The following is a 27,771-nucleotide window of genomic DNA, read 5'->3' on the forward strand; positions in this document are numbered from 1 at the left end:
ACTTTTCACTTTTATAGGAGAGAAGTTCTATTGATGTTGTTGCATTTCATGATGTCACAGGTTGAGGTTAACTCTAACCCTAAAGGTCATAGATTGCTTAATGCCCTTTTAAAGTTTCATCTTATCTTATTTTATCTTATCATTTTAGTGGTCAGTTAATTTATGGTTATTGTTAATAAACACAAAAACCTGACACTGAAAACACAAGTAGGAGGTTTTCTTCTAAACCTGGCAACCCAGCTGGATAGTTTCAGTTTCATTTCCTGAGCTGAAGGTACAGTCCCACTCACTTCCTTTCAAAGCCTATTGAGCCCACAGCTGCCTTTTCTTAGTTAGTTGCCCCCTACAACTGTCTTTTAGAAACAAGCTTCACTGTATTGTGTACACATACACACACACACACACACACACACACACACACACACGAGACAAGGCCAATGACTGAATTATCACAAGTTTTTTATGTAAAAAAAAACATTACCATACTTAATGTACAATATAGCATCTCAAATAACAAACATTTTATGACAGACAGAAATTAATGAACAATATCTACATTCAGAACATGATCCCTACACAGGGAATAAGTTAGCTCTATATAACGATCTCTGATTATTCACATTAGGAAACATTTCAAATTGTAGCATACATGAAGACCCACAAAGAGTTAGACCATGAGTCCATCAGAGACCCACAAGACAAAAGCTCTTACATGATGCACGTCTGGGCAGCTGGTGGCAGAGCACATAGACGCATGTTTCTAAAGACAGGCTGATACAACTGAACAAAACAGAGGGAAGAAGAATGGGAAGGAGAGACAGAGAGAGAAATAGATAGAGGTGAATTGAGACTAAACATGAATATGTGGGACTTTTTCATTTTTGATAAATAAATAAACACTTCTAGAGGGAAGAAGCAGAGGACAAAGAAGTGATTGGTAACACTCTCAGAGCAACATTCATGAAAGCTAAACAACTCATATGTATTCATTTCATTCTTCCTTTTATATTTACAATAACATTGAAATGACAAACTCCTGTAAAGGATACAGGGGAATTGTTGCAGATGGACACAAAGCTGATGAGAGACGCGAAGCCAGCTTGACAAACGTCATCCACATGTGATCTCTAATCTTCCTTCACTTTACTGTGAACGCCAATAGATGCATTAACTGAGATCAGTCCCGCTGGCCCACTCATACATCTATTACATTACAATCACATGGATCCCCTGCTCTTGATAAAAAAACGAATGGACAAATTTAGGAATGGAAGATGATCAGTATCTGTACTTTCATGGGGAATTATGTCATGTAATAATCTACTAGGTATGTTCACCACATGAGGGCGCCACAGTCAAATGTATAACATGTGCCATCATCTCAATATACATCATTTGGTGTCCTTTGTGATACAAAAACTAAAAAAAATACAGTTTTCAGTGGAAAAATGTCTGATGTTGGCAATATAGCATCACCCAGATAACGGTGGTTAAAGTGATGCAGTGACAGTGAGTGCAGAGGAGTTTGCTGGGGTGAGCGGCTCGGAGGTGAGGAGGTATTCAGGGCTTGATGTCAGAGAAGCTTGTGTAGGTCTCACTGCAGCTGGAGGATGTGCTGAGGTTTCCAGAGCCGCTGCCCTCTGGTACACAAACACACACACACAAGCATTGAAGATTAATGTCAGATGTAATATTCTTGCTAAACAGTTGTCTGTTTAAATCTCACAAAATTATCTGGCTTTGTTTGTTTTTTTAAATACCAGAGCTGGTGAGAGATTGACAGGACTGTGATTCTCCAATGAGGGTGAGCAGATTAGCAGCAGCGACCCAGCCCTCCTTACTGGTCCTCAGGTTACGCACAAACCTGCATGAACAAAAACACACACAAGCTTCTGTCATGAAAACAGATTGGGAACAGTACATGTCTTTACCACTATCTATCATACATCACTATTTCTCATAGATGACATTAAGGCTGCAGTCTCACCACTGTCCGTCGTCCCCCTCCTTGACCAGCTGCACCATGTCTCCGCTCTTGACTGACAGCTCTTGAGCACCGCCTCTCTCATAGTCGGCCACCACAGTGTATTTCCCGGCACACTGTTCATGGTCAAGATGGGAAAACAGAAATGTCATATGTTGTAGATTAGATGCAATTAACTCTATTGTTCACCATGATGGAAATTTGCCTTTGGCTTCACCCACATACAATAAGCAGAAAACGTACTTACAAGACATACAATGCTGTAATTAAATGGTGGCAGAAATAGACTGCCACCATTTAGTGGTGTAGTTGTAGTTATCTACAACTATGCTATACATTTAATCTAGATGTTATGTATATATATATATATATATATATATATATATATATATATATATATATATATATATGTATATACACAGTTTCCCCTAGGATTTATTATTATTATTATTATTATTATTACTAGTAGTAGTAGTAGTAGTAGTAGCAGCAGCAGTAGCAGCAGTGTATTAATATGTTATACAGTATGGGCCACACCATCTAAACAGCTGCTAATCTACCTCAAATATTTTCATTTTTGTATTGATTTCAATAGTTTTTTGCATCACATGGTCAAAATACAGTTCCATGGGTTGTTAAGGCTTTCTAAATTATGAGCAAATACCTGGGATACACACACACACACACACACACACACACACACAGTGACTCACCAGCTTCTTGCCGCCGTCGTCCTCTGGGTCAGAGTTAAGAGGATCCTCAGCACTGGAGTAACCGTCATTCTCCTCTGAGGCATCCAGCGACAGGGAGGCCTTGGTCCAGCCTAGTGGGGGAGAGACAGGTGGTAGTTTATATTAGCACCAGTCTTCAATGGTTGTTGAAAGCGTGCATGGACTGCAGTGAGAGATCTACAAGTGTGAAAGAGTGAGAGGAAATACCACGGAAATCTATTTTGTTCAAAGAAGGAAAGCCAGCCAAAACGACTGATCTAGTGAAACCCAACATGACACAATCAGTCCTAGAGCCAATACCAAGCAACTGTGACCAACATTAGGAAGACAGGCATGCAACTCAATATGTAAACTCTTGGTCTTTGGTAAGATTGAAACAAATAAAGTGGTGGGCAACCATTCCTCCATATCGGTGTCTATGATTTCCAATATGAGTGACTATATACGTCTGAAAGGAATGTGGAATTGTGGATCAGGCAAAGCAGGAGTTGAGACAGAAGGTCTAAAAGGGTTTAGCAGCCTTTTAGTGAAACAGTGGGTCCGACACACAGATAGTATGAACCAACTGGTGCCATTGTACCTCTCCGCTTTGCCTGTAACAGACTAGAGGTGCTGAACCACCTGGCCTTGCCCAGGTAGAGGTGAGGAGGACCTGCATCTGAAGGATGGGAGGCAATGGAAACATAGCAAGTCACTCCCCAGCATACTGCAGCTACAGCCAACGCAACTCATCAGCTACAGTTAGAGACCTTGGCTGTAGCTCAGGCATCATTAACTTGCTCTTCATACAGTAGATGAACAACTAAACCGCATTGTATGCTCAGTGCACTACAGTTCACTCACTGCCTGAACCACTTGTAATAGCTGTGACTATCCTCCTTCAATGAAAGAGACTATGCAATCATTGTTGAGCAGACTAGCTACCTTTGAAGCCGAATGGTGTGGGATCGCTCTTTATCTCATGGCGTTTGGTCTTGTGATCGGGGCTTGTGGGAGATCCTAGCATCAAGCAAGAAAAAGGAGACAAAAGGAAGATTGTTTAAGAAATTACGATCAAAATATTCAAAGAGGAAATTTTGTTGACAAGAAAAGTACAAGAGTCAAATGAGTAAGAACTATTTTGAGCTTCCACTAAAATGGTTTCTAAACACAGTGATCTAACTAAAGCTAGAAAATCTGAGGATAGAAAACAACTAAAACAAAGGCTTCTAAGGAAAGCATTGGCTGTAGTGTTTATTCAAAATACAGAACAATGTTGTGGTGTTTTCTGAATGGAATACATTAAAACTGCATTTTGTAAATAGCTTGACTGCCATAAAAGAATGCATCAGCACCATCACATTGCACTACATTGAATGAAACCGGGGTCTAGAGCTGTGTAATACCTGCTGAAAGGAGTTGCATCGTGGGTAATGTTAAACTTTTATCATCAGTAGTTGGCTCTGTGGAGGGAAGCATGCAGTATTTGACCTGTTGATCACACTTCATTAAACGTCCTCTACTTCCTAAAGCTCATGTTGTCCTTCAGAGAGTTAAATGATTCAATAAATTGATATTCTTTGACCCCATTAACTGGAAATATAGAGGGAAAATATACTATCTCATTTAACAAATGCAGATGATGAAGCAATGAGCTGGATGTGAAATTAACGGTGGCCTACAGTTACCTTTCTGAGCTTTAAGGTTACTGAAGCCCTGTAAAGTAAAGCGCTTTTTAGCCACAGCAGCTCTGTCTGAGGTAGGGCTGGTCACAGCCTCATCTGGCCCAGAGGAACAGCGAGGAGAGGAGACAGATGGGAAGGAGGAAGGAAGGAGAGAAGCCACCAGAGGGAGCGAAAGCAAGGTGAAGGGGCGTAGAACAACAGAGAAAGAGAAAAGTAATTAACGGTGGAAAAAAGAGAGAAGTTCAGACATGGATTAGTCATCAGAAGAGGGAAGCAAAGCACTCAGTGTGGTTTACACTGAACATGCACTACAAGTGACTGAGTAGTATCAGGTGAGGAGTAAGTGTATCAGGAAAAGGAATGTGATAGGGCAGATTTGCTGAAAGACAGGAGAGTTGCATCTGTCTATCTGGTTCTCTCTTCTGACCTTTTCCTGCAGGCTTTGGAGAAGAAGAGGAATTGGCGTCGGGGCTGCAGGGCTCAGCCTTCTTCTCCTCTGTCTTTTTGAAGCTCTTCTGACCAGTCTTGAACGGACTGTGGGGGACAAGAGCAGAAAGAAAGGAGCCTTGAGCTAAAGAACTTCGAAAGATCAGATTGTCACTGATCAGCCATGGTACAGAATAAAGCAATCAACTCATCACAATATCTATGGCTCAATCTCTTCATTTAGATTGTTAGCGGAGAGGATGAACTGGGAGGGGGTGCAGACTGACCTGAGGCTGACTGATCCACCTGACACAGGAGGGAACTGGAAAACCTGGTCTGTTGCCCTCTGTTGGCTGGCTTCTGAAACAAAGAGACGGTGAAGGGCCATTTCCAAACATCCACAAGGGAACACTTACAATCACTTCAGTTTTATAATCATTACTGAGGATACATTAGTGTTTCAGTTCCTGGTCTAGACATGCATATTGGACAAGAACCGTACCTCTATAGGCCTCCAACTGGGTTGTCAGAACCTTCCTGATCTCATTTACCCAAGTTGTTTTCACTTCAGTTGTTGGCGCCTGAAATGCAACAATGGATTAGTGATGCATATAAACTATTCAGGAGCTGGATGTATATTATGTTGATGCTGGAAGTAGACATGCACAGCACTGTTTCTGCCATCACTTTGGTTGTGAATGACATTGTCAATGCCTTGGATAAAAAAAAAACTTTGTGCGGCCATCTTTGTGGACCTCTCCAAGGCATTCGACACTGTTGATCATTCTTTGCTTTTATATATTTTAAATAATGTTGGTTTTAGTTCATGCTTATGCATGGTTCCTGAATTACCTTTCTGATCGGCAGCAGTCAGTGAACTTGGGAACTATTCGTTCAGAGTTTTTACCGATAACTAAGGGTGTTCCACAAGGTTCAATTCTGGGTCCAGTTCTTTTTACAATTTATATTAAGAATATTTTTTCATCATTAACTAATTGCCATGCACATTTATACGCGGATGATACAATATTTTATTGTATTGCAGACTCTGCTCAGCTAGCTGTGGAGAACCTGCAACATTCCTTTGACGTTCTCCAAGTTGCACTTAATGACCTTAAACTTGTACTGAATGCTCATAAAACTTTATGTTATTCTCTAGAATTAGAGATAATGGTAGCAAATACTTTCATATTTCCACTGTACAAGTATCCATTATTGAGAGAGTTACATAATATAAATACCTTGGTATTTGGATAGATGACAAATTCACATTCAAATTTCATACAGACAATCTTGTCAACAAATTACGACAGAAAATTGTTTTTTTGTATAGAAATAGAACTAACTTTACTATGTTTTATAGGAAAAGGTTTGTTGAAGCTGTTTTTCTCTCCGTCATGGATTGTGGTGATGTAATTTATAGGCATGCCTCTGCCTCTAATCTTAAGCCCTTGGATGCTGTTTACCATTCTGCTCTTAGGTTTATTACTGGTGATGTCTATAGCACTCATCATTGCATCCTGTATGAAAAAGTTGGGTGGTCTTCTCTGTCTGAGAGACGTGATAAGCATATATATGTATTTATCTACAAGGCCCTTATTGGGAAGCAGCCATCTTATATCACATCTATGCTAGACTGGTCCTTTGGGCCACATCATACTCGGTCTAATGACCGGCTTTCATTGCAAGTCCCTAGAGTTTGTACTGAGCTTGGGAGATCTGCTTTTTGTTTTTATGCTCCAACCGCCTGGAACTCTTTGCAGAGCACCCTAAAAATTGATACTTTAGTAACCCTTGTTATTTTTACATATATTGTCTTGTCACATACCTGAACAATATAGACCTCTTCCCGAGAGTTGCACCAGATTTCAAACTTCTTGTTGTCTCCCTTTGCATTCTCAGTAATGCCAACAGCACTCATCTGTTAAAATATATAGAAGGTTAGGTTAGATAGAAGGTTAGATAGAAGGATGTAAAAATGTAATCAATGCAAATCAACAACATTAAAAAACAGAGATGCAACAAAATTCAAAGCATTGTAGTTGTAGTGGAGCTTACACTAAGGGATTGTTTGAAACTGTAAGAGGGGGCTTTCTCATAGCCCTCCCCGTTCTCCTCCCTTCTCTTGCAGAACAGCAGGGCCTTCTCGTGCAGGAAGAGGTGTCTCTGCATGGGCTTGAAGCGAGCCAGGTCCTTCACCTTGGCGTGACCTTTCTTGTGCTCCGTCCACACGCTGAACGACCCCTGCATCAGCAGCCTGCCCAGCTCACTCATATTACCCTAACAAGGGAAAGAGTTCATGAGAGGATGCTATACAGTATAGTTGACCATATACTGTCTATATTCAAAAATACATGGACCAGAATTTTATCTGTCTATCTCTTGATAGAGCAAAAGGCTTCAAGACAAACTATCTTGTCAGAGTGGTAAGGAATAAGTCAGGTAATCTCAAAACAAATATGGCTGTGGTCCATCAAATGTGTCTGTTTTCTGTCTACTTTGTGTTCTGATTTACGTGCCAGTGTCTGTCTTCTGACTAATGTGTCTGTGTTTTAATGGAAGTGCCTGTGTCAGCTACAAGTATCTGTGTTCCTTCTAATAAAATATTAACACCATCTTCCCCATATAGATTTGCATCCCCTTTTGCACAATACCTGCCTCATATTTCTCAATGCTTAAATAACCTTATATAACCTGTCTCCTTTCCTTCATCTACATCTGCCCTTCATGAGTGAAGTGGAGGTAATAGGTGAAATTAATAAGGAATCATAGCTTTCACCCAGATCTACCTGGTTCAGTCTTTTTAAAGCTGCACTAAGATTTTTATGTAAAAAACCCTTTTGGCCTAAATCACAAAGTGGGGCTGTAATAGAGAAGCATCACCCATCCCGTGCAAAGCTGCAGCTTTATTTATTCATTCATTTATTGTCTTTACTACTACTACTGGCGGAAGGCAGGGAAACACCCGGGACAGGTCGCCAGTCCATCAGTGCGGGCAGTGTGGCTTTAATGTTATATATAATATCATATTCAAATGGTACACTCAGTATATGTCTGTCTTCCATGTGATGTCCGTGCTCCATCTCAAGTGTGTGTGTGTTGTGTCTGATGTGCTTGTGTCCGGTTTAATGCCTCACCTCATATCCTGTAATGGCAATGAGGTGCATGGAGTCATTGACAGCCTTGAGGATGCCTAAGATGGAGGACAGTGCGTCCTGCAGGTCATCAGTCCCCTCACAGCCCTTACTGTACTTCAGTAGTTCCTGTAACCAAACACACATACACACACCTCACTATAATGACTAAAGAACTTGGATGCCACTGAAAAGAACATTCAACAGCTCAGTCAATATGCGGCCAACAGACTGTATCTTACCTTCAATAGCAGCTGATATTTGGTAATTCTCTGAACAGGCTTCAATAGATAGGAATCCAAGCCCAGTTTATGCTCCAGCTTTTTCTGACACTCCTGGTTAAAACCAATTAAAGAAGAATACATTCATGTCAAATGATAAACACAAATAAATATTAAGTTACAACGCCCTAAGGAGTGCTTCCTCTCGATGAGTGTGGTGAGGGTTTATTCACCTGGAAGAAGGCGCAGTCAGAGCACTGCCTCCAGAGGCTTTCAGAGCGAGGCTTGTTCTGACAGTACTTCTCATAGATCTGCAGGTCTGTCATCTGAGGAAGGCCAGGCATACAAATTGTATAAGAAACAGAATCATCAATACAGTTTGATTCACACCTCTGTGCTGAAAATCATCAACTCTCAGCATTCACCCACCCTCTCTAGAAAGCACCTTCCAACCAACTCGGGGCAGTCTGTGTACTGCTCCAGCTCCCTCAGAAAGGTCCTGGAAAACAACAATAGATCATGTTATTGATAAAAGAGAGAGAGGAAGAGTGGGATGATAGAGGAGGCAGAATGAGACAGAGAAGAGATGAAGAAGTAGATTAATGAAGAAGGTGATTAGCTTTGATGAGAGCCATGGCTCAACAGTCATGTTACAGTGCTGGTATGATGAATGACAGCCAGAGGGCGCTCATTCACCTCTTGTGAAAGTGGTAGATCTCTGGCATGTTGCCAAACAGAACCTCCTTTTTGTTCTGCAAAGGAGTAGGGATGAGAGGAGCCATCGCTGGGTTATCCATCTCAGAGGCGTATCCCTGAAACACAAAAACACAACACATGGAATTCTAGGCACAGGCAAAAGAGAAAGCAAGATGAACTTTCTGTGGAATGGATAAACACCTGTAATACACAGAGCAGCTCCTCCACGTATGCTCTCTCTGTTTCCAGCAGCTCATTCATAACATGCCTACAGAGAGAGAAGAGAGAGAGACAGAGAGAGACGGAAAGGGAGATCAATCAGTTAAAGGATATGGTACAGGCATAATCAGAATACAAGATGCACAATTTTAGATAATGAATATCTGCTGTGTAATTTGATTATGGATGAATGAGCTGTGGCCAATTCCTCACCTTCTGAGTATTGCCAGGTTCTCCTCCTCCTCTGACAGAGAGGCATGTCTGCTGTTACTGCCTCCGTTCTGCAGCTGGCCATCTCCCTGGGAAACACATCAAATCACCATGACTAGAGAACAGCAACTGCAGATAACAACTGGAAGATAGAATTTAGATACAGATAAAATAATGAGAAGACTCCACTCACTTTCTTACAGTTGACACCGTTCACCGAGTCTCCCTCTGAACTGTTTTTCTCTTGCTGTGCTTTGTGTGCTATGGCAGGGGATGAGGAAAAAAGAGTCACAACCAATAGGTAATTTAAAATGCAGAGAAATACTACATTATACCAGTAGCATCCATCTACTGCGCACCAACAGTGTTAGATCATCAATGCAAGATTTGATCATCCCACAGCCCAGCTCTATATCTTTCTAAGGATCAGACTCATTACAGTAGATAGAATAATAGCCATGTAGACGTAATATAGACGTTAACAAAGAGTCTGAGTCAAAGAGTAAGGATGTTATGTCATGTAGAGTGATGTGAGGACAGACCAGGTGAGGTGAGAGGAGACTTGATGAAGGCTTCAGGTCTGGGAGCCACCGGCTGGACTGGTCTGGTCTGTTTGGCTGCTAGCTTCTTCAGGCTGACCCTCCGCTTGTCAAACATCTCCTGCATGGACACCTGCTTCTGGAACACCTTCTCCACATGGTCCTGACACATGGTAAATCATCACAAATTGTATTAGTATGTTCAGCATGTGGCATTTGATGCATCTTTCTTTATCTAAAGTTAGATTTAAAGGTGCAATGTGTAATATTTTACCACATTACCACATTATTTTTGAGACATTAGTATGATTACTGTAAATAAACAAGACCATTGCTGAGAAGATTGGCAGCCTTTACATTTGACATCATGTCCCACTGGGTTGGATTTTGTGGGAAATCTTGGGCTGGTGTTCCCAGCACAAATGGAGCTAAAACTTTCAGTTTCTCACAATGGCAGATGGTGAAATGATTGAAAGGCCAATGGGAAAATCATTTCCAGGATGTTTATCCTCTTCAGTAAAGTGAAAAGACTGAAGTGACTGAAGACGGAACATCCTCTTTGCAACAGAAAGCAACAGGATATATGGGAAATGTGGTCTTAATTTTGAGACTCTAGCACTAACAACAATACTGTGAGATAGAGGCTACCAACTGTCTTGACCGTGGTCTCATTTGTTTACAGTAATTGCACAAAGGTATCACAATTACTTTGACAAAGATATATTGATGTTTAAAAATGCTACATGTAGCATTTATCAGCTAAGTTTCTTAAGGATCTGGACTGCTGATTCCTGAATCAGTAGTGGGTCGGTCCTCTTACCCTGAGCTCCTGGTTGAGCACTGCCTCGTATTCCCTCCAGATGGTACTGAGGTCCGTCAGACGGTTCTGGCCCGCACTGTCCAGGTAACGCTCCAGCTCCTGCAGGGCTGACTCTGCCCCCTCATGTGACTGACACTTGTCCACTGGCTGAGACGCCAGCAGGTATATACCATCATCACACCACTTAACAGCCTGAGAGAGAATAAAGGAGGATAAAAGGGGAGAAAGAATTAGGGGAAAAAAGCAAAGGAGACAGTGAACTATGAGGTTACGGAAACTATATTGGAATTGTGTGTGTGCATGTCCTTTTCTCACCCTCTCCAAACTGTGGTGCAGCTCCATGGCTTTGAGGAGGTGGTCCTTCTTGGCCCTCAGGTTGCTGCTCAGATCCTCACTGAGTGCTCTGAGTTCGCTGCATTTGGGCTGGATGGAATCCTCGGCATAGTGGGCGTTCTGGATCAACTCGTCACCCTCACGAGCCAAGGCCAAGGCCCTGTCCAGCACCTCCTGTGGAGGGGTCAAATAGTATTTCCAAATATTATTTTATTATAAGCTAAAGTAATTTACAAGCTTAAAAAAATTGTCCAGCAGGCTTGTCTGCAGTAACCAAGGAGGAATGTATTTTTTATTTTTTCTGGCGCAAGGTGTCACAAGTTAATTTGATTAGAGATTAACAAAATGGTCCAGACTTGTTGGCTACAGACTGATATGATTATATGTGAAACAGTGGTCTGTTATTCAGAAACAACAGACTTCAGAATGCAAGGCCAATCAGAATTGAGTATTCAAACAAAAACCCATAATAAACAAATATATTATTTAACTATTCATGGTTAGACAAAGCTTTAATGTTAAGGGTGTTACTTACACAGACTTTCTCCTCATAGGTGGTGAGTTCGCGGAAGATGTGGTCGGCATGCGCTGGGCTGATCCCCACCTCAGAGAAGGTTGCAAGTTTCTCAGACACCTGGTCCAGCAGAGCCCGCACCTGGAGACCAGCACCACAGTTATTTAGCAAGTCAAATGGGATCTAATGGACTGTTGAAAGAAGAAGTTTATGGATGATTTCACCTGAGCTAAGACAGACTCCAACTCACCTCTCTGTAGTTGTGCTCAAAATGGCGCAGTTGGAGACATTGCTCCAGTTTGGTCTGGTGCCTCACCCAGAACTCATCGAAAGCCCTTTCTGTCTCATCCAGCTGAGACAGTAGTCTGACAGAGGACCAGAGAAAGAAATGGGATTGGAAAGAGAGAAATGTGTATCGTAAAGTAGTGAGACAGGGAGTGAGGAGAGAGCGAGGGCAGTGGAGGGAAAAATAGAAAAAGCAGAGAATGTGATGGGGATGCTGACTGAGGTATTTGGACATTCCTGTTTTTCCTTTGCGTGTTGTATGTGCTAGCTGGAGCTCATGCCTGCTGACATAGGAATCAGTGCCTTCAGTGTTGCTTAAAATACTGGCTCTGACCTCAAAGCACGCTGCCCCGCCAGCCTTTATTACGACCATAATGATGAACATAGACTAGACAGCAATGAACAAATCGCCTAACATCAACAGCAACACACATGTCTACTGGTTCTATTTTGGTGCATGGATACAAACAGCTTAAAACAGCTGGGAGGTCATGATATGCAATTGTAACAATGGTCATACTTTATTTGGATAGTCCAATGCTGATACTCAGCTTACCATCATGTGACTATAATGTGTCACTAAAAAGTTGCCTTAGTTTCAGGTGATAGTCACAATAGTGTGAACAGTTAGTCTATAGATATTCAGTGTCTAGGTTAGAGTTAATGTTATGTTTGGGTTGTGGGTTAAAATGTGTTCAGGGTTAGGGTTGAATAGTCTGTGGCGATGGAGCAAAAAGGAAAGTGACACTTTGTTGAACATCTACTTTTTATCACTTGATAGTTGAATATCAATACTGGGCTACCCAAATAAAGTGTTACCGTAACAATAATCATCCCCAGTTGACATGCTACAAAAATGATGGATAGAACCTGAGCTTTTTGTGATAACCAAAGAATGATATGTAAAACTATTGAAGCAATGATACTACTTTCACCAGTCTAGTTCCCTTACATTTTGGTGTTAGTAGTCCTGATAAATTCCTTGTGCTTTTTTTTTTTAGAGAATCAGCTACTCTACGTCTGGTGTGTGTCTAGTAGCCATCCTGCACTGATCTATGTTCTAGGGTTCTAACCTCTGCACTGTGGCCAGGTTCTCCAGTTCATCCTGGTTCATGTTGTGGTCAGGGTCTCGGACCACAGGCTCATTGATGCTCTCCAGCAGCCTGCTGCCCTGGCCCAGAGCCACCAACAGATCCTCCTACAGACACAAAGAGAGGGGTGGAACTATGTAATCCAGATAGATAGGTGTTAAACTTGTGTGTGTGTGTGTGTGTGTGTGTGTGTGTGTGTGTGTGAGACAGAGAGAAAGATAGATATATATATAGAGAGAGCGATATAGAAAGAGCATTGTGGTGTGTGTGAAACTTTTATTTATGTGTCACTCCTCAACATGTAGCAGATCAAACAGAGTAAAGTGTGTTTACAATAAACACATTACCCAAATAAAAAAAGAGGCTGAGGACCACTCACTTAGAGTTATGAGACACAGACTAAAAATAAATACACATAAAAATACTACATACACACACACACACACACAAATATAAAGACATACAGACACATAAAGATACATACTGTAGATACACAGATACATACATACATACACACACACACACACACACACACACAAACAGAAAAGAGGTCATAGAACATTTGTGTATGTGTGTGTGTTGACGGTGTTACCTTCATCTTGTCCTTCTTGTTGGTGTGTGTGCCCAGCAGGGAGGTTGTGGCCTGGATGTCGTTGGGGAGTTCAGTTTCAGCCAGCTCAGTCCCAAATGACTGCAGGGTCTGAGCCGTTTTCTTTACCATCAACGCAAAGCCCTCAATGGCCTGACACACAAAACAAACAACAGCCAGACAGACAGGAGGAGGAGATTTTCAGCACACATACTGATGATCAGAAAGTTTGTATGATCCACAGTTTTTGTAAATTGAGAGAGTCATCTGACATAGTATCTAGTAACTTGTTATTTCTTGCTGTTGTGTAAAAATGTTGCAATTTTGGTACTTTTCATGATTTTACTGAACTGAACGTTTACATGGAGGTCTTCATCTAAAAGCAGCGATATGTAGAACTTGTTTTGATGGTGTCCTTACTGATTCTTCACTTTGCTAGTCAGATCAGTGTCATCCATTAAATCACTTCTCCCAGGAAAGCCATTTTCATAATGATAATTTTTATATCCTGCTTTATCCCTGTTGTAATTGTGTCTGTCTCCTTTTTTATTTCATTCTCATTTGTCTTTGTTTCCTTTTATCTACTCTTTTATTGTACTGTACTCATCTATTGTATGTTTTGTCTTATTTTTAAAGCACTTTGTAGCAGTTTTGTTATATAAATAAAGTTAATCATTATTATTATTCTCTGTGTGTCCATACTTCTTGCTCTCTGTATGGCAGTATATGTACTCACAGTGCGGTGGGTGATCCACTTCTCGTGGCAGTACTCCTGTGTTCCCCCGAGTTCCTGGGTCAGCTGAGTGCGGTCTATGTAAGAGTGGAGCTCAGTGATGGAGCTCAGCATAATCACCTACACAACAGACACACACACACACACACACACACACACACTATTACATACATCTGATTTCATCCTACCTGTATTACTCTAATTTCATGCATTATGAGCATCCTCTGAAAACATATCTTCAAAAGGTCAACTTTACGGGGGTTTTGTGACTTTATAGTCATATGTTTTGGATTGGTCCCAAGTTCATGAAACACAGAGGGTGACAACAGCTACAGTAAATATGGTTGGAGATACAGGTATTTCACAAGACACTGATGGTATACACAGTGTTTCATGAGACTGCACATACCGGCACCTTCATCTTGAACTCATCCTTGTTGAACTTGAAGAGGATGTCGGAGAGCGTGCGCTGCAGGAGGGTAGTGGGCCTCAGAACTAGAACCAGTTGCAGGTTCCCTGGGAAGGATCCCTGAACGGAGAGAGGATGGAGACTGTCACTGCTTATGTAACAGAACGGGACAGACAGGAGCCTCTTCTGCCCTGAGTCTACAAAACATCTCACTTCAGTCGGAGACACTCTGTTCTTTCTGGCCTGACAGCCTGTACTTTATCTAAAATGTTTTTCCATCCCTCTCCCTTTCACTTTTATTCTCTCCTTCACCCATGTGCGCACTCTCTATCGTTCATACACACATTCAAGCATGTGCAGAAGCATGTAGAGTATGAGTGAATGGCAAGGATACGGGGGATATGGGACACCTTCCTGAGGCAGGGACATTAATCTTCATGTCGTTGAGATGCTGCTGCATGAATAATGAGGTAGAAAAATCGACACCAACCACACGTACACATGCATACACACACACACCATGGAAAGATATAAACCCAGGGGTAGATAAAGAGGAAATAAAAGCCCTATCCAGCTGGCATTATTAGGGCTTAAATTAGCATAGCCTTGATGCCTTTGTTAAATTGGGATGAGGTAGGACATGAGCTTTTACCCAGTACATGGAAAGAATACTAATGGGCCCTAACAAAAATACTCAGCACAAAGCAAGCCAATGTTAACTAAGCAAAAATGTCTTACCAGACGTAACTGTAAAATCCACATTAATCCCTCAGAATATTCATCATGCTATGTGCTTATCACTGACTTAATTGAGCCAGTAAAACCAATATAATGCCAGTTAAAACCTGATGATTGACAGCCACTGGCAGAGTAGGTACTGCTGTGAAAGCAGTTGGATGATGTTTGAAGGAGAGGACACTGATCTCCCCTCCTGCGATTGCACTGCACTGCGATTGTTAATGCAGGCTTAATTAGCTAATGACCTGAGCAGTTGCTTTGCCTGATTGGCCGTTCTTCCCAAGTGAGTCAGGGAACGCTGGTCTAAGCAGAAATGACAGGAATACCTCGTTAACAAACAACCACTTGGGATAGGGACTCTTACTGGAATGAATAAATCAATTAAATGTTCTTCCTCGCTGAGCAGACAGAACAAGGCTAAGCGCCAAATCCAGACTGGTCATTCACCACCAGCAGAGAAGGAAAATTATAATTTCTGGAATATTGCAAAACATGCAGCATGGTGGGATAGCAGGTAAGGTAGGTATACTTTACACCAAAGTAAGCGTCATCATACTACATCATAGTATGTCCTACTCGCATTATCGATCAAATACACCCAAATCCTCAGGAATGGCTTCTGACACACTGTGCAGCACACTCAGAAAGTGGCTTGATTCCCGAATGGGTGTTGTAGCTTTTGACTATTCAACCATGCTGCTTGGATTGGTGGTCACTGGTGGTTTAGTAATCGTCATGGTCTACTTGCTCTTTGTTCTTTGTCAATGGTAGACAGTGAGATGCACACCTAGACATGGACCCCCCCACACCCCTCTCTCTCTCTACAAACACACACACACACGCACACACACTCACACACACACACACACAAAGGAAGAGCCAGATAAATGACTAGTGAGGAGATTGTGTCTCTGGGGACTGACTGAAGCCACAGTAATACTATAGACTTTTAATTAGGACCAGTCTATTCTCTTCCCTGTGTGTCGGCAAGCTACCAGCAGCCGCAAACTCAACCATGCATGGCGATGGGTAGCTTTCATGAAAACACACAGAGCCACATTGACACATATACACACACAAGCACAGTCATATATGTACACACACAAATAGACAAAGGGAATCACTCTACAGACTAAACGGGTAAACATTCAATATCCTTGCTCATGAATTTTTCTCACACATCCACACACACTCAAACTTAAAGGGGCCCTGACATATTAAAACAGACACAAACAAACATTGCCTTACCATAGCCTAGCCAAGTGAATACATCATAATATGGTCTGACTGTGATGTGATTTAGCTCATGAACTAGTCCCCATTACAAATAGATAGCAGCAGCTCAACACGTGCCAGCTTTCATTACCATCCATTTAGCAGCCTGGCTGAATCACCCCAAACAGGCAAACCATTGCAGGGATGACTGAATGCCCCCCATTACCAGCCTGTCAGCCTGTAAACTCCCCCTTGTGGGATTAATAAAGCTTGATTCAATTTGAAATGAGTGAGTGGGCCTCCCATGTCCCTGGAGACCACGGGTGGTGATATTCATCTCTCTTTCTCTCTCTATTGGATAACTCATCTCTCCATATATCCCTTCATTTTTGAAGGGAACTGTTCAGCGGAATTATGAGAGCGGTCAGGAACTGTCCAATGCTACATGGTGCTGAAAGCAAAAAAGGTAGCAAAGCAAGGTGTCATTTTGTTTGTTTGTTTTGTTATAAACTTTGAAAAAAATTGAAGTATCACAGCAATTTTTATCCTCTACAGGGAGTCTGAAAAATGCATTCAACTGTAGTTCTGTTTCCTTTACATCAAATTTATAATTGATAATACTAAACCACTGTGGACTAGACAGCAGGTTATGGAAAGTGAATGTTGACATGGATGAAGATGGTGAGAAAACTGGTGCCGTCTAATGGAGCGTGAATCAAGGTGCTAATTCTTTGTATTGCTTTAGTCCAAATAAGCAATATGCTGTGGGATCATGTGATGCGTAGAGGGGAAATCCCCCCCCCCCAAACACACACACACACACACACACACACACACACTGCAGAGAGCTGCCAGTGCTCTGTCACTCCCTACAGAAATCATGAAACACATAGATGAACAGATAGACACTCTGGCTCACCAGCCAGGAGAGAAGACCAGAACTACAGGATGTACTTCAGACAGAAAGGGGTGAGAAAGACCGGAAAATGAAACAACACTGATTATTGCTGAGGCACTACTCTATTCCTCTTATTCAGAAACATAAATTACATAACTGATATCAATTCTCCCTCTAACAACGAGTGTGATGTAGTCAAAATGAAAGAGGAGATAAGAAGAGGAACTATGAGGTAAACATAAGATAAAAGACAGGAAGAGAGGAGAAATGGAGACTTTGACAATGCAAGAACAGATGAAATAACAAAAGAGGCTAAAGGGGGAGAGACATGGAGAGAGAGGAAGAAAGAGAAAGATAGAGAATGAGAGAGAGAGAGAGAGAGAGATTCCTCCTGTTTCCCTCCCTCTGGGTGCTTGAACGTGAGCATGCTGCAGCTGATTACGGTGTAATGAGAATATGACTCACACTATTCCATCCAAAGTAGGTTAGTAGGCTGGACCCGAACACCTCACCTAAAACTCAGCATGGGAGCGCTTAAACCAGGCCCAGTATTAACCAGTTCTCCATGAATTTAACGGTCTCAGTATCCTTATTTTGTTTTGGAATTTGGTGATGAAAACATCCCTTGTTTCTCATCATGACATAAATATGATACAGCAATGACGAGTGCGATGAATACGAATGCATGCCTTGAAAGCTTAATTGACACCAGAGCAACATGCTCTCCTCCTGTCTTTCTGGCATGTGGCTGTTTATTTTTCCCTCCAGCTATGGAAACACATGGCAGGCTTTGATGGTGGTGGGAGGGAGTTCAGGGATGGGGGTGGCTCATATCAGCCCCCTGGGGTGGTAGTGATATTAGTCTATTATCTACTCCCTGACACAGATGTGGAGCTCTGAAAGACAGAGGGGGGTGGTCCCACACCTCTCTATTGCCTCACTCACAAAGCTCTTCTCCCCCTGGGGTGAAGGTGTGAGGTGAGTGCCTCTCAAACCCAGGGGCTCCTCCACTCAACAGTTGATTAAAGATAACGCTTCTCTTCAGCAAAGACACACGCAAACACACAGACACAAAGGGATACACAACATAGACAATGCAGTAAGAAAGTAAGTGTGCACACACTCACACAGACACGCACATGTACACACACACACACACAAAGAAAAACTCACTGCGATGCGAAGCAGGGTCCCCTTGACGGCCGCCCATCGGTCTTGCCGGCGGTCAATGACCAGGATGAAGCCCACTCCTGTCGCTGACAGACTGCAACACACAGAGAAGCACTTCAGTGAACACAAATAAACACTGGCCCGCGCTACTCACCTAGAGGGCTGAGGGGAGAGCAGAGCTTGGTTTAACACATCAACTCTACCTCACAATGTAAAAACACATAGTGCAACATAGTTTGGAGGGCCGCAGAACACCACGTGATCACAGAGAAAGCCAGTCACAGAGATAATTCAGTAGCAACCTATACTGCAAAGTAATGCCTTCAACCCATACCAGTCACATTTTAAAAAATGAGGGGTAGAGTGCTCTCAGAAACCACCAGAGCCCAAAATGAAAAAAACACAAACATGAAACATACATGTATTTTTCCCTCGCTCTGTGCGCAATGAGAGTGGAGAAAGGAAGAGGTTGTTCACAGCTTGTTGTTTTGTTGTGCTCTTTATCTCCTTAGACAGCTGGTCCAGTCCATAGAAAGAGGTGCTGTTCAGCACCCCCAGATTTCTTGGCTATCAGCCTCCAGCCCCCAATTCTCTGCTTGTGCCCTCCCCCTTGTCCTCTGTGGTCCCAGGAGAGAGGAGGGCTATATGGTTCACACACAGCTGGTGGAGTACTCAATGGCAATCCCACGTGCAGCGTGTCAGCAGAATCCCTTCAGCATGCCTAAAAAGCACGCAGATCCTATAGGTGACACGAGAGCAGCAGCACCTCAGCAGCACAACATTGACTGCCAGCACCTTGCATACAGAAAGATATCAGTCATCCTCCTTATCAGTATCCTTACTGCACAAACAGGCTGGCAGGAGATTAAAAAAGTCCAGTCCTGGAGACAATAAAGGCAAGAGAAAGGAGATGAGGATGTGTCTGAGAGGTAGATCCCAGTGTGCTGTATTCTGTTGGAAGGAGAGGGAGCCAAATGCTTCAGACCATCACAGCATCCAGCCTCTGCACCGCGTGCATCAGCCGGCCAATGAGGAGCTGGGAGCTGCCGTGCCACCAGCCTATTACAGCATGGCTGCAAGGTGATGAGCAGCACTAGTGGCCAGTCAGCAGGTCTTTATGGCTGTGGGGGAGGGGACAGGCTTGAAGAAAAGAGTGAAGCCGCAGTGGCTCCGAAGGCTTCTATTATTAGGAGAATACAGTATGCTTCTCCATGTCTGTCTCTCTTTGCTCTCTCTCCCTATGACATTCATGTTGATTCTGGCACTTCTCATGCTTTTTTGTTCACTGTGCCTCTCCTTTCATCTTTTCATATTCTCCTCCTCCACCCTCCCCGCTCCTCTTCGCTTCATCACTCCCACAGACTCTCTCAGCCGCTCAGGCATTCAAAGCACAGAGCGGCGCTTTACATCTCCACTGCTTCAGCCGCAGAGAAGGAGGAGGGGGAAAAAGGGAGAGTGGGACAAGCGCTGCTCTGCTCTAAGACATTTATGGTTGCTGAAATGGGAGGCTGGTTCATGGTGAACATACAGCGCCAGAGGCTGAGAAAAAGAACATCATTAGAACATGACAAAATGGGTTTCTGCTGCTGTTGCCGTGGCTATAAACACAAAGACCTAGTCTATGGGAGCTTATTGGCTATATTTGTGGTGTCCCATATGATTATTGATTTATTTCAAAATATAAACAGCAATTTAGAATTTGCATTCTATAAAGGAAGGTGTTGAGCATAGCAAGTAGAAGGACATTAAATAAACATGTTGTTATTATTGCACAACACACTGATACTGGTGAACAGATACAGTCGCACAAAAAATTTTTTAATTTGAATATTCATACAATGCCTCTAGTTTATCGGCAAAGTTGTAGCTGCACTTGGAGGGGTGTCTAAATAATTGGATTTCCCAGGGCAAAGTGTGTGGAAGCTTGCTGTGTGTTGAGCTGTGAAAAAGCTCTGCCTAATGGCAATGCAGTGATGAAGGAAATTTACTGCATGAATACATATGCAGACGTAGGCACACACTTCCACATACTGCTACCCCCTCCCCTTCCTCTTTGGTAAGCTGCTGAACAGTGCACAGAAAATGACTGTTTGAATTTAGGGGCAGTGGTATATCAAATTGAAAACAGCTTAAATCACCATGATAGCAGAATGCATTTAAAATGGTCAAATCTCTCAGTGTTTACCGTACCTCTTTAACCTGAAGTAACCAGGTAAAGAGTATGGTAGGGAGATAGGGGGGGAGGAAGAGGAGGGGGGTGGGGGTGGGGGTGGGGGGGCAGGAACGTGGTCTGCCCAAGGACACAGCTGTTAATTCATTTACTCAGTGTGTTTGGAGATGCAAAGCATAAATGAGCCTTTCCTCATAGAAAAACAGATTAGGACCCAGAAAATTCCATGCCCTGTCAGAGGATTGGCAGTGAGGAAAATTAATTAAATACTCGGTACACCTTCAGAGGAGGTCTTAATTGAAACAACACCCCAAAGTCATCCCTTTAACCACGATTTGAAGAAAATTGAATATTTCTATTAAAGCAGAATTATTTTCAGAGGAAATATATGTATTCGCTATGATAACAAGTGCACACATGTATGGGATGGAAAATGGAAACAGCCTCTGCAATTAATATTGATCCATAGGTATTCCTTTAAAGACTAGCACCAACTGTTTTGCATTCAAGGTCACGGTACACAGATGTTGGACATTTGCCCCTAGCTGTGTTCTGTGTGTGCCCTGCTGGGGGGGTTTGGTCCCTCAGGTACCTCCAGCCATCTGCCTCTCTGCTCGCAACAGCTTGAGGCTCAACGCACTCTCACCACTGAGGATGACCCTCCATCAGGTGACTGGTCACCTCTACAGTCACACCATGATAGAGGTAAAATTAGACACCTGGAAGCAATGAAAATTTTGCATGCCCTTTAGCCTGTGGTTAGTAGTTTTCAGCCTGGATTTGCAAAATCATCCTCACTAGCCAGAAGTAGAACAGGGGATACAGCGTTACAGAAAACAGTGGGACGAAAAGGGCTTCAAAGTGCTCTTCCTCAGGCAGCATTGCACTGAGCTTGAAAAGTATTGCATATTCTGCATATTTACAGCCTATATATGTCCAACTGCTCATTATGCGCTGTTGTTGATTTATGCACTTTTGAAGCTTTAATACATTTTTGACGTTGTACAAGTAAGGTGCTTCCAATCCCTTTATTTTGTAAATTAAAGAAAAGTAATGCTGAAATGAATAAAAATATCCCTCAGTCATGTTAACATATAGGCTGTACATTTGATAATCCAATTTGCAGCACTTATTGTGATTACTCCATTAGGGAGACAATGATTCAAAAGTGAATACCTGCACTCCAGGAGCCACGTGAAAAAGCTACGTTGACAGAATTGGAACATATTATTCACAGGTTCTCACACACATGTACATGTATGCACGAATACAGACACAGAGCCATACACACATAGACACAGAGACACAGAGCCATACACACACACACACACACACACACACACACACACACACACACACACACACACACACCAGAGATCAGCTCAGCTCAGCTGTCTGTATGCATTATTTAGACCCAAACATTTAGAAACACTGCGGTTTCTATTTTTGTGTACTTTGCCGGTGCAGACAAGACGCAGAAAAAGAAAAAAAGACACAGAAAAAGGAGGACAAATAGGGAAGGGAAGCTATATCAGGCAGGTAAGAGACTTAAACGGGGAGGAAAACATGCATGAAAAATGGAAGAAGGAAGAAGAGCTTTAGGAAGATTTGGAAGGAGAGAGAAAGACATGGCAGAAAAAATGAATTTGAGAGAAGAAAGGGACAGGAGATGGTTTTCCTCAGGGATATTTGGGGAGGGGGTGGGGGGGCACCATGTCCCCTCCCCCCTTGTCTGATTTGGTCTGTCCATGTGTATAAAGACAGTCTGCAGAAATATGATAAAGGCATTGGTTTTTAAATTGGCCAGCTTATTAACGCAGCAATAACAACCCTCCCCCTATCTCCAGAGATCTCTAGGCAATAAAATGACAGTCTCATCCATTTAACAAATCCTCTGTACATCTGTATGATATGCTATAAATCTGATCCAGAGCAAAGCTGTGTATAAGTGTCCACTGCCACCTACTGGCAGACTTCATAGACAAGGGAGTGGGGCATCTTCACAAAACCAACTACTATCTTCTCCTATCATTTGTTATCTTATCTCTATCGCCTCTCTTACCTTATTAGATAATGTTTAAAATAATCATGACAGCAGCTCTCACAGTTTATGAATGTGATTAGTATATCCAGACTGCTCAAAGAGGTTCAGGAGCAGTACAGTGCTGCTGTGGGAAGGAGGAGAAAGCAAGTTGATGGCGAGGATGGGTGAGTGAGGTGTGAGTGTGAAATAAAGGGATGAAAAAGAGAGGATTGGAAAGATAGGTGGAGCTGGAGAGCATACAAGAGGTAAGAAAGAGGGTATATAGAGGGGTAAAAGTGTGTTGGCTGTAGAGGCTGGTGTGGGACCTTACCTGGGCACACTAGTCAGATAGGTGAGCACGTTGTGAAACTCCCTCTCCGTGATCTCTCCAAAGGCAGGGAATTCTGGGAACACAATGATGGGGCTGCCATTTTGTCCTCTACCCCCTGGGAAATAGATGCCAAAAAGAGGAATATTAGACACTTTCGGGGGGGGGGCTGGGAAAGCAGAAAGTTTTACTAATTTTAAATGCATCTCCTGCAATTCTACAGACTTTGGCATCACTGTTGAGCTTTTTTGAATAGATAAATCGATTTTTTCCCCATTTGGCCTCGAAATCGATCTACAACCACACTAACCTTTTTATTTTGATTATTATTATTAATATTAGCACCAATGAGCTCAAGCAAAGAAATCCATCAAAGCGGAATGCCTTATTTGGGCAGAAATTGTACGCCAGCCAGACTGCGTGTTCCGTGGTCCAGGAGAGAAAGTTGCAGGCGTCCAATACTGCCGCGAGAGCCTTTACCATGGAGTCTATGAAACACCCGGTGCGTCCTATACAGACGCAGAAGGGTAGGCTACCTTTAGCGTCGTTATAGCGTCGCCAAGGGATTTGACAAAGAGTCAACCTAAGACGAGTTGATGAAGCCTACTCCCCTGGGCGCTGGTTCAGCTGTTGCTTGGACCGCGGCATAGGCTCTCTTTGGGAACCTTTTTACATGGTCCTCATTTCAGACCAGTAGCTATTGGACGATCGATGGGCGCGTCTGGAAACTTTCTGTTATATTAAGTTCACTGAAATGTGTTTCTGAGAGAAATGAGGACCCTGTGAAAACAAGCCTGTCAAACCTTATCGCAAACCTGTCAAAACGGCACAAAACACCGAGAGATGGAGCAGGCGCAACATGGTGGTGTCTCTCTCACTTCACTCGTGGCGGCTTTTTTTTTTTTTTTTTTGAAGTTTTTATTTGTTTTTCTAGTTAACTTTGATAGTTTGGACCAGGTGGCGTGGCGGCTAGTGACCGCGGTTCGTTGAAGAGCTGGTGGTTGGTACGAAGCGGCTGGACTGGGTGGCGGGTTTGCCTCAGTGGGAGGAAAACCCGCCACCCAGTCCAGCCGCTACAAAGGTGTGGTCTGGCGGTTAGCGTTGGCGGTTCGTTGAAGAGGTGGTGGTCGCCACCCAGTCCAAGCAAGCTTCCCTGAATTTTAATACAGTAAAATATCTGTGTCAAAGTCCACAGTAAGAGCTTTACCAGGGGCTAGTAGCTTAGCGGTAGTTCCAGTAGTTCTCATTACAGATATGCTATCTGAAACATTTTGGCTAGTCGTAATGTAATGAGAGACATTGCAAATTAGCATTTAAGATATTTCTCGTTACATTATGACACAGTCAAATGCTAATTTAAGATATGTATTTTTTTTTACATTATGACTAGTTAAAATGCTAATTTAAGATATCTTTTATTACATTATGACCAGTCAAAATGCTAATTTAAGATAGCCTATCTTTTTTTTTTTTTACATTATAACTAGTCAAAATGCTAATTTAAGATATCTTTTTTTTTTTTTTTTTTTTTTAACATTATAACTAGTCAAAAAGCTAATTTAAGATATCTTTTATTACATTATGACGAGTCAAAATGCTAGAGGTATCAAACGCAAGGCAGAGAAGAGCTCTTTCAGCTTACAATTGTTTTTCGGGTGGATCAGCACCCCATGTTGCACTGAGCACCTCTCCGTCTTAGTCCAATACGCCAAGGCAGCGATACTCCGCTTTCTCTTCGATTGAACAAGGCAGAGTCCAGTTTGGGACGAGGTTGGGATATGATTGGCATGCTTGGTGATTGATGACATATGGTTTCGATAGTGAATGTCCCGTATCACAAACAAACTGAATGACGTGGCGTATGAATTTGGCAGCACGCCAGGATACTGTGCGTCGGCCTTATAGGATTGAGTAAAAATACAGTGTAGGCTACGGCGATTATGTCTATGGACACTTTACATGGAAGTCTTTATAGTTAGGGATAGAATCCCAAGCTATAACCCTTTGGGGAGGATATATCAATATAGCATTTACACACATATATTCTTGAATGTAGGGCCTGCTCATGTAGCCTAACTGATGTGCATATTTACAGATCCCACCATAGGCCACCTCAAAATATTTGCTCAAATTTTTGAAACACGCAAATGTAAAACTATTTGCTGTACATTTAGAACTCATGTACTTTCAGTCCTTGTGTCGACAGCTAAGTCAATCAATTTGACAGTCAAAAAATGTCTGTGATGTAGGCTATATAAGTGCGTATGTAATAAAAATAAACAAAGCCAGTAGAGAACTGAGTTACGACCACATGGGGGCACTACTGTTAAAGCCCTGATGATGAGGGAACATGTAGGGAAAACACAGCAAAAATGTCCATTATAACAAGTGATTTAGTCTCATATTCAGTCTTAAAATCTTATTTTTCTCAAAAGAAGTGAAAAACAAAAGATATTTTTACTTGTTTCCTATGCAGTTCCATTTGTTACAGGAATGTTGAAGAAATTATATGTGAAACAAGGCATGAGAATCTCCATGAGATTCAAAAACATTCTCGAAACAAATTGATTTGCATTGGCAGATTTGTTTTAAGACTTGTTAAGATGGATAGGCTATTTTGGCAGTGAAATAGAAAATGAGAGAGAGAGTGATCCGGACAGAGAGAATGGGAGAGAGAGAGAGAGAGAGAGAGAGAAAGAAAGGTGATAGAGTGAGAGTGAGAAAAAATCCCTGCAGTTGTGTTTGTACACTGACAGAAAAGATGACACACCAACACATTCAATCCCACCTCACGCACACACACACACACACACAAGTACATACACTGTCTCACTCCTTGGGCGGAGCAGCTGCTCTGTCAGCCCATGTGATCGGAATATCAATCTGTCTGCTTTTCCTTCTCTCATTGCTATAGCAACAGCAAGTGCATGGTCATGGTTTCAACGCCTGCTTAGATCTTTGTCTGCAAAATGGATGCCGACTCTGCCGCAGCCCCAAGGTCACCTCTGCTCCACATAGAGGGAACAGCATTTAATGTGTGTGTGTGTGTGTGTGTGTGTGTGTGTGTGTATAATAGATGTCTGCACCCCCTCATGACTGCCTAGCAATCTTTGCAACAGACAGTACAAATACAGTGAAAAGACACAAAAATTGTGGTGAGGAAAACATGAGGTTTATCATAAACTGGACATGTAGAGGCAGTCAGCAAATATACATAGGCTAACCACACTAGCGACAAGGCAATGGGGAGGATACCTGTGTCTGGACTGGACTAAAACCTGACAAACAAGCAGTGAAGAGGAAATGGAGAGAGGGGAGATATGAATAGCAAATCATAACTGCAGAGAGATTTCGCATGAACGAGAACAGACATAACTGATTCCTGGGGTGATAAAGATGCAAAACATGGCCTAAGCACACATCAGAATTTGTGTTAGAGAGTCAGGCTAATGAAGAAATATACTAACAGATCAACAGGCTGAAATGAAGAGAGACAAATAGAGGGCTAGCCAGAAAGACAGTAAGAAAGAAAAGACACAGTACATCTGTATACAAACCAGACAGAGAAAGAGACAGATAAGAAGTCTCACCGGAGAGGAAGGCAAACTGCTTCTTGAGGTCAGGGGTGATGTCAGCAGCACAGAGGGGACTGCTCTCTTGCTGCATGATCTCATCTGGAGGACAGAGAAAAACAACAATGTTAGCAAAACATCACAGCTGAAGGTGTGCGTCATGGAGCTTGAGCGCGTTTCCAACTGAAGCAGCAATCAAGAAGTTCAAGTTTGTTTCATTGCCACACAGCCGGGTTCGTAGTATTTGTTTCATCTGACATTTACCACACATCACCAACTCCAGTGCAGCAGCGGACATAAACACAGCGGGAAGACAATACAAAGTGCTACATTGCCATATAAAGGCAGAGCCCAAACCTAAACACACAATTTCCAAGAAATCAAATCAAGCTCTAATATGTCCTCACTTAATGGTAATCACTGGACCCTTTCATTGAATAAACACTGATCACAGTCATTTCTCAGTGTTTTTAGATCTCACAGGTCTATTCTGTTGTAAGATATTAGTGAGTTAATGGGCTTCTTTAGCAAAAGGCCCACCTCCCTTCTCCCCAGCAATTCTCCAGTAACTCTCCAGCAGCTCCATCCCCCTTGCACTGTGGTCAAAAGGATTAAAATAATCAGATTTTAGGTCCAGTCCCCCAGTAGGACATGGAGATTGGGTTTATACCAGGAAGAAAATGGGTAGTTGCGCAGCAGAGAATCATGGGGCCAAGGTGGAGATTAGTCAGCTGGTCATTGGCTATTTGGCAAGGTGACACATACCTCATTGTGCCATTATAATATCATTACATGCAGTTACAACAATATCCTGTAAAAACAGGCAAACATATTTCCCTTGTATTCTCATGTCACTGAAGTAACCAAACACAAAGCACACATCCAGATATTTACCTAGAGAATATGAATATGGAGTAGTAGCAGTGAAACTGGGTCAACTACAGGCAAACACTGCAAAATATCTCACGGTCTCACAGCTGCTAGGCCTCATACATATGCATTAAACTGTAACAAATTTCACATACTGTACTGTACATGTATTGACTTCTATTTTAATTA

The 27,771-nt window shown here is 42.4% G+C and overlaps 1 protein-coding gene across 3 annotated transcripts; it reads right to left on the minus strand.

Annotated features, from left to right (window-relative positions):
- Nucleotides 1-1,458: 1,458 nt before the first annotated feature.
- On the minus strand, nucleotides 1,459-26,814 carry mcf2lb (mcf.2 cell line derived transforming sequence-like b). 3 transcript variants are annotated; one of them, XM_071521077.1, is made up of 33 exons: nucleotides 26,731-26,814; nucleotides 23,144-23,258; nucleotides 18,623-18,713; nucleotides 14,599-14,718; nucleotides 14,193-14,309; nucleotides 13,460-13,609; nucleotides 12,850-12,974; nucleotides 11,742-11,856; nucleotides 11,513-11,632; nucleotides 10,960-11,151; nucleotides 10,645-10,836; nucleotides 9,828-9,987; nucleotides 9,479-9,546; nucleotides 9,289-9,374; nucleotides 9,058-9,124; nucleotides 8,857-8,972; nucleotides 8,590-8,659; nucleotides 8,394-8,486; nucleotides 8,182-8,274; nucleotides 7,943-8,068; nucleotides 6,864-7,085; nucleotides 6,634-6,726; nucleotides 5,308-5,386; nucleotides 5,093-5,165; nucleotides 4,807-4,913; nucleotides 4,383-4,475; nucleotides 4,101-4,157; nucleotides 3,640-3,714; nucleotides 3,296-3,367; nucleotides 2,698-2,807; nucleotides 1,988-2,100; nucleotides 1,761-1,864; nucleotides 1,459-1,640 (listed from the first exon to the last, which is right to left on the minus strand). In XM_071521077.1, the coding sequence occupies exons 1-33, from the start codon at nucleotides 26,804-26,806 to the stop codon at nucleotides 1,561-1,563; spliced, it is 3,570 nt and encodes a 1,189-aa protein (XP_071377178.1). In that variant the 5' UTR covers nucleotides 26,807-26,814; the 3' UTR covers nucleotides 1,459-1,560. The 3 variants fall into 3 exon arrangements, with proteins under 3 accessions (XP_071377178.1, XP_071377179.1, XP_071377180.1); XM_071521078.1 differs by lacking the exon at nucleotides 3,296-3,367 and having other exon boundaries at nucleotides 9,289-9,370; nucleotides 9,475-9,546; XM_071521079.1 differs by lacking the exons at nucleotides 3,296-3,367; nucleotides 4,101-4,157 and having other exon boundaries at nucleotides 5,093-5,162.
- Between the last annotated feature and the right edge of the window lie 957 nt (nucleotides 26,815-27,771).

This window comes from Centroberyx affinis, unplaced genomic scaffold, assembly GCF_046629955.1.
Source record: "Centroberyx affinis isolate AG114_WGS23_722 - 3 ecotype Tasmania unplaced genomic scaffold, CSIRO-AGI_Caff_v1 ptg000857l_1, whole genome shotgun sequence".
In the NCBI taxonomy this organism is placed as follows: Eukaryota; Metazoa; Chordata; class Actinopteri; order Beryciformes; family Berycidae; genus Centroberyx; species Centroberyx affinis.

Bases quoted from the DNA above. Each gene is read 5' to 3' on its own strand.
- mcf2lb (XM_071521077.1), bottom strand. From the start codon at position 26,806: ATGCAGCAAGAGAGCAGTCCCCTCTGTGCTGCTGACATCACCCCTGAC. The intron at 11,152-11,512 runs GTAAGTAACACC...ACCCCTCCACAG, and splicing joins CCTATGAGGAGAAAGTCTGT to GAGGTGCTGGACAGGGCCTT. The intron at 5,387-6,633 runs GTATGTGACAAG...GTTGCATTTCAG, and splicing joins AAGAGGTCTATATTGTTCAG to GCGCCAACAACTGAAGTGAA.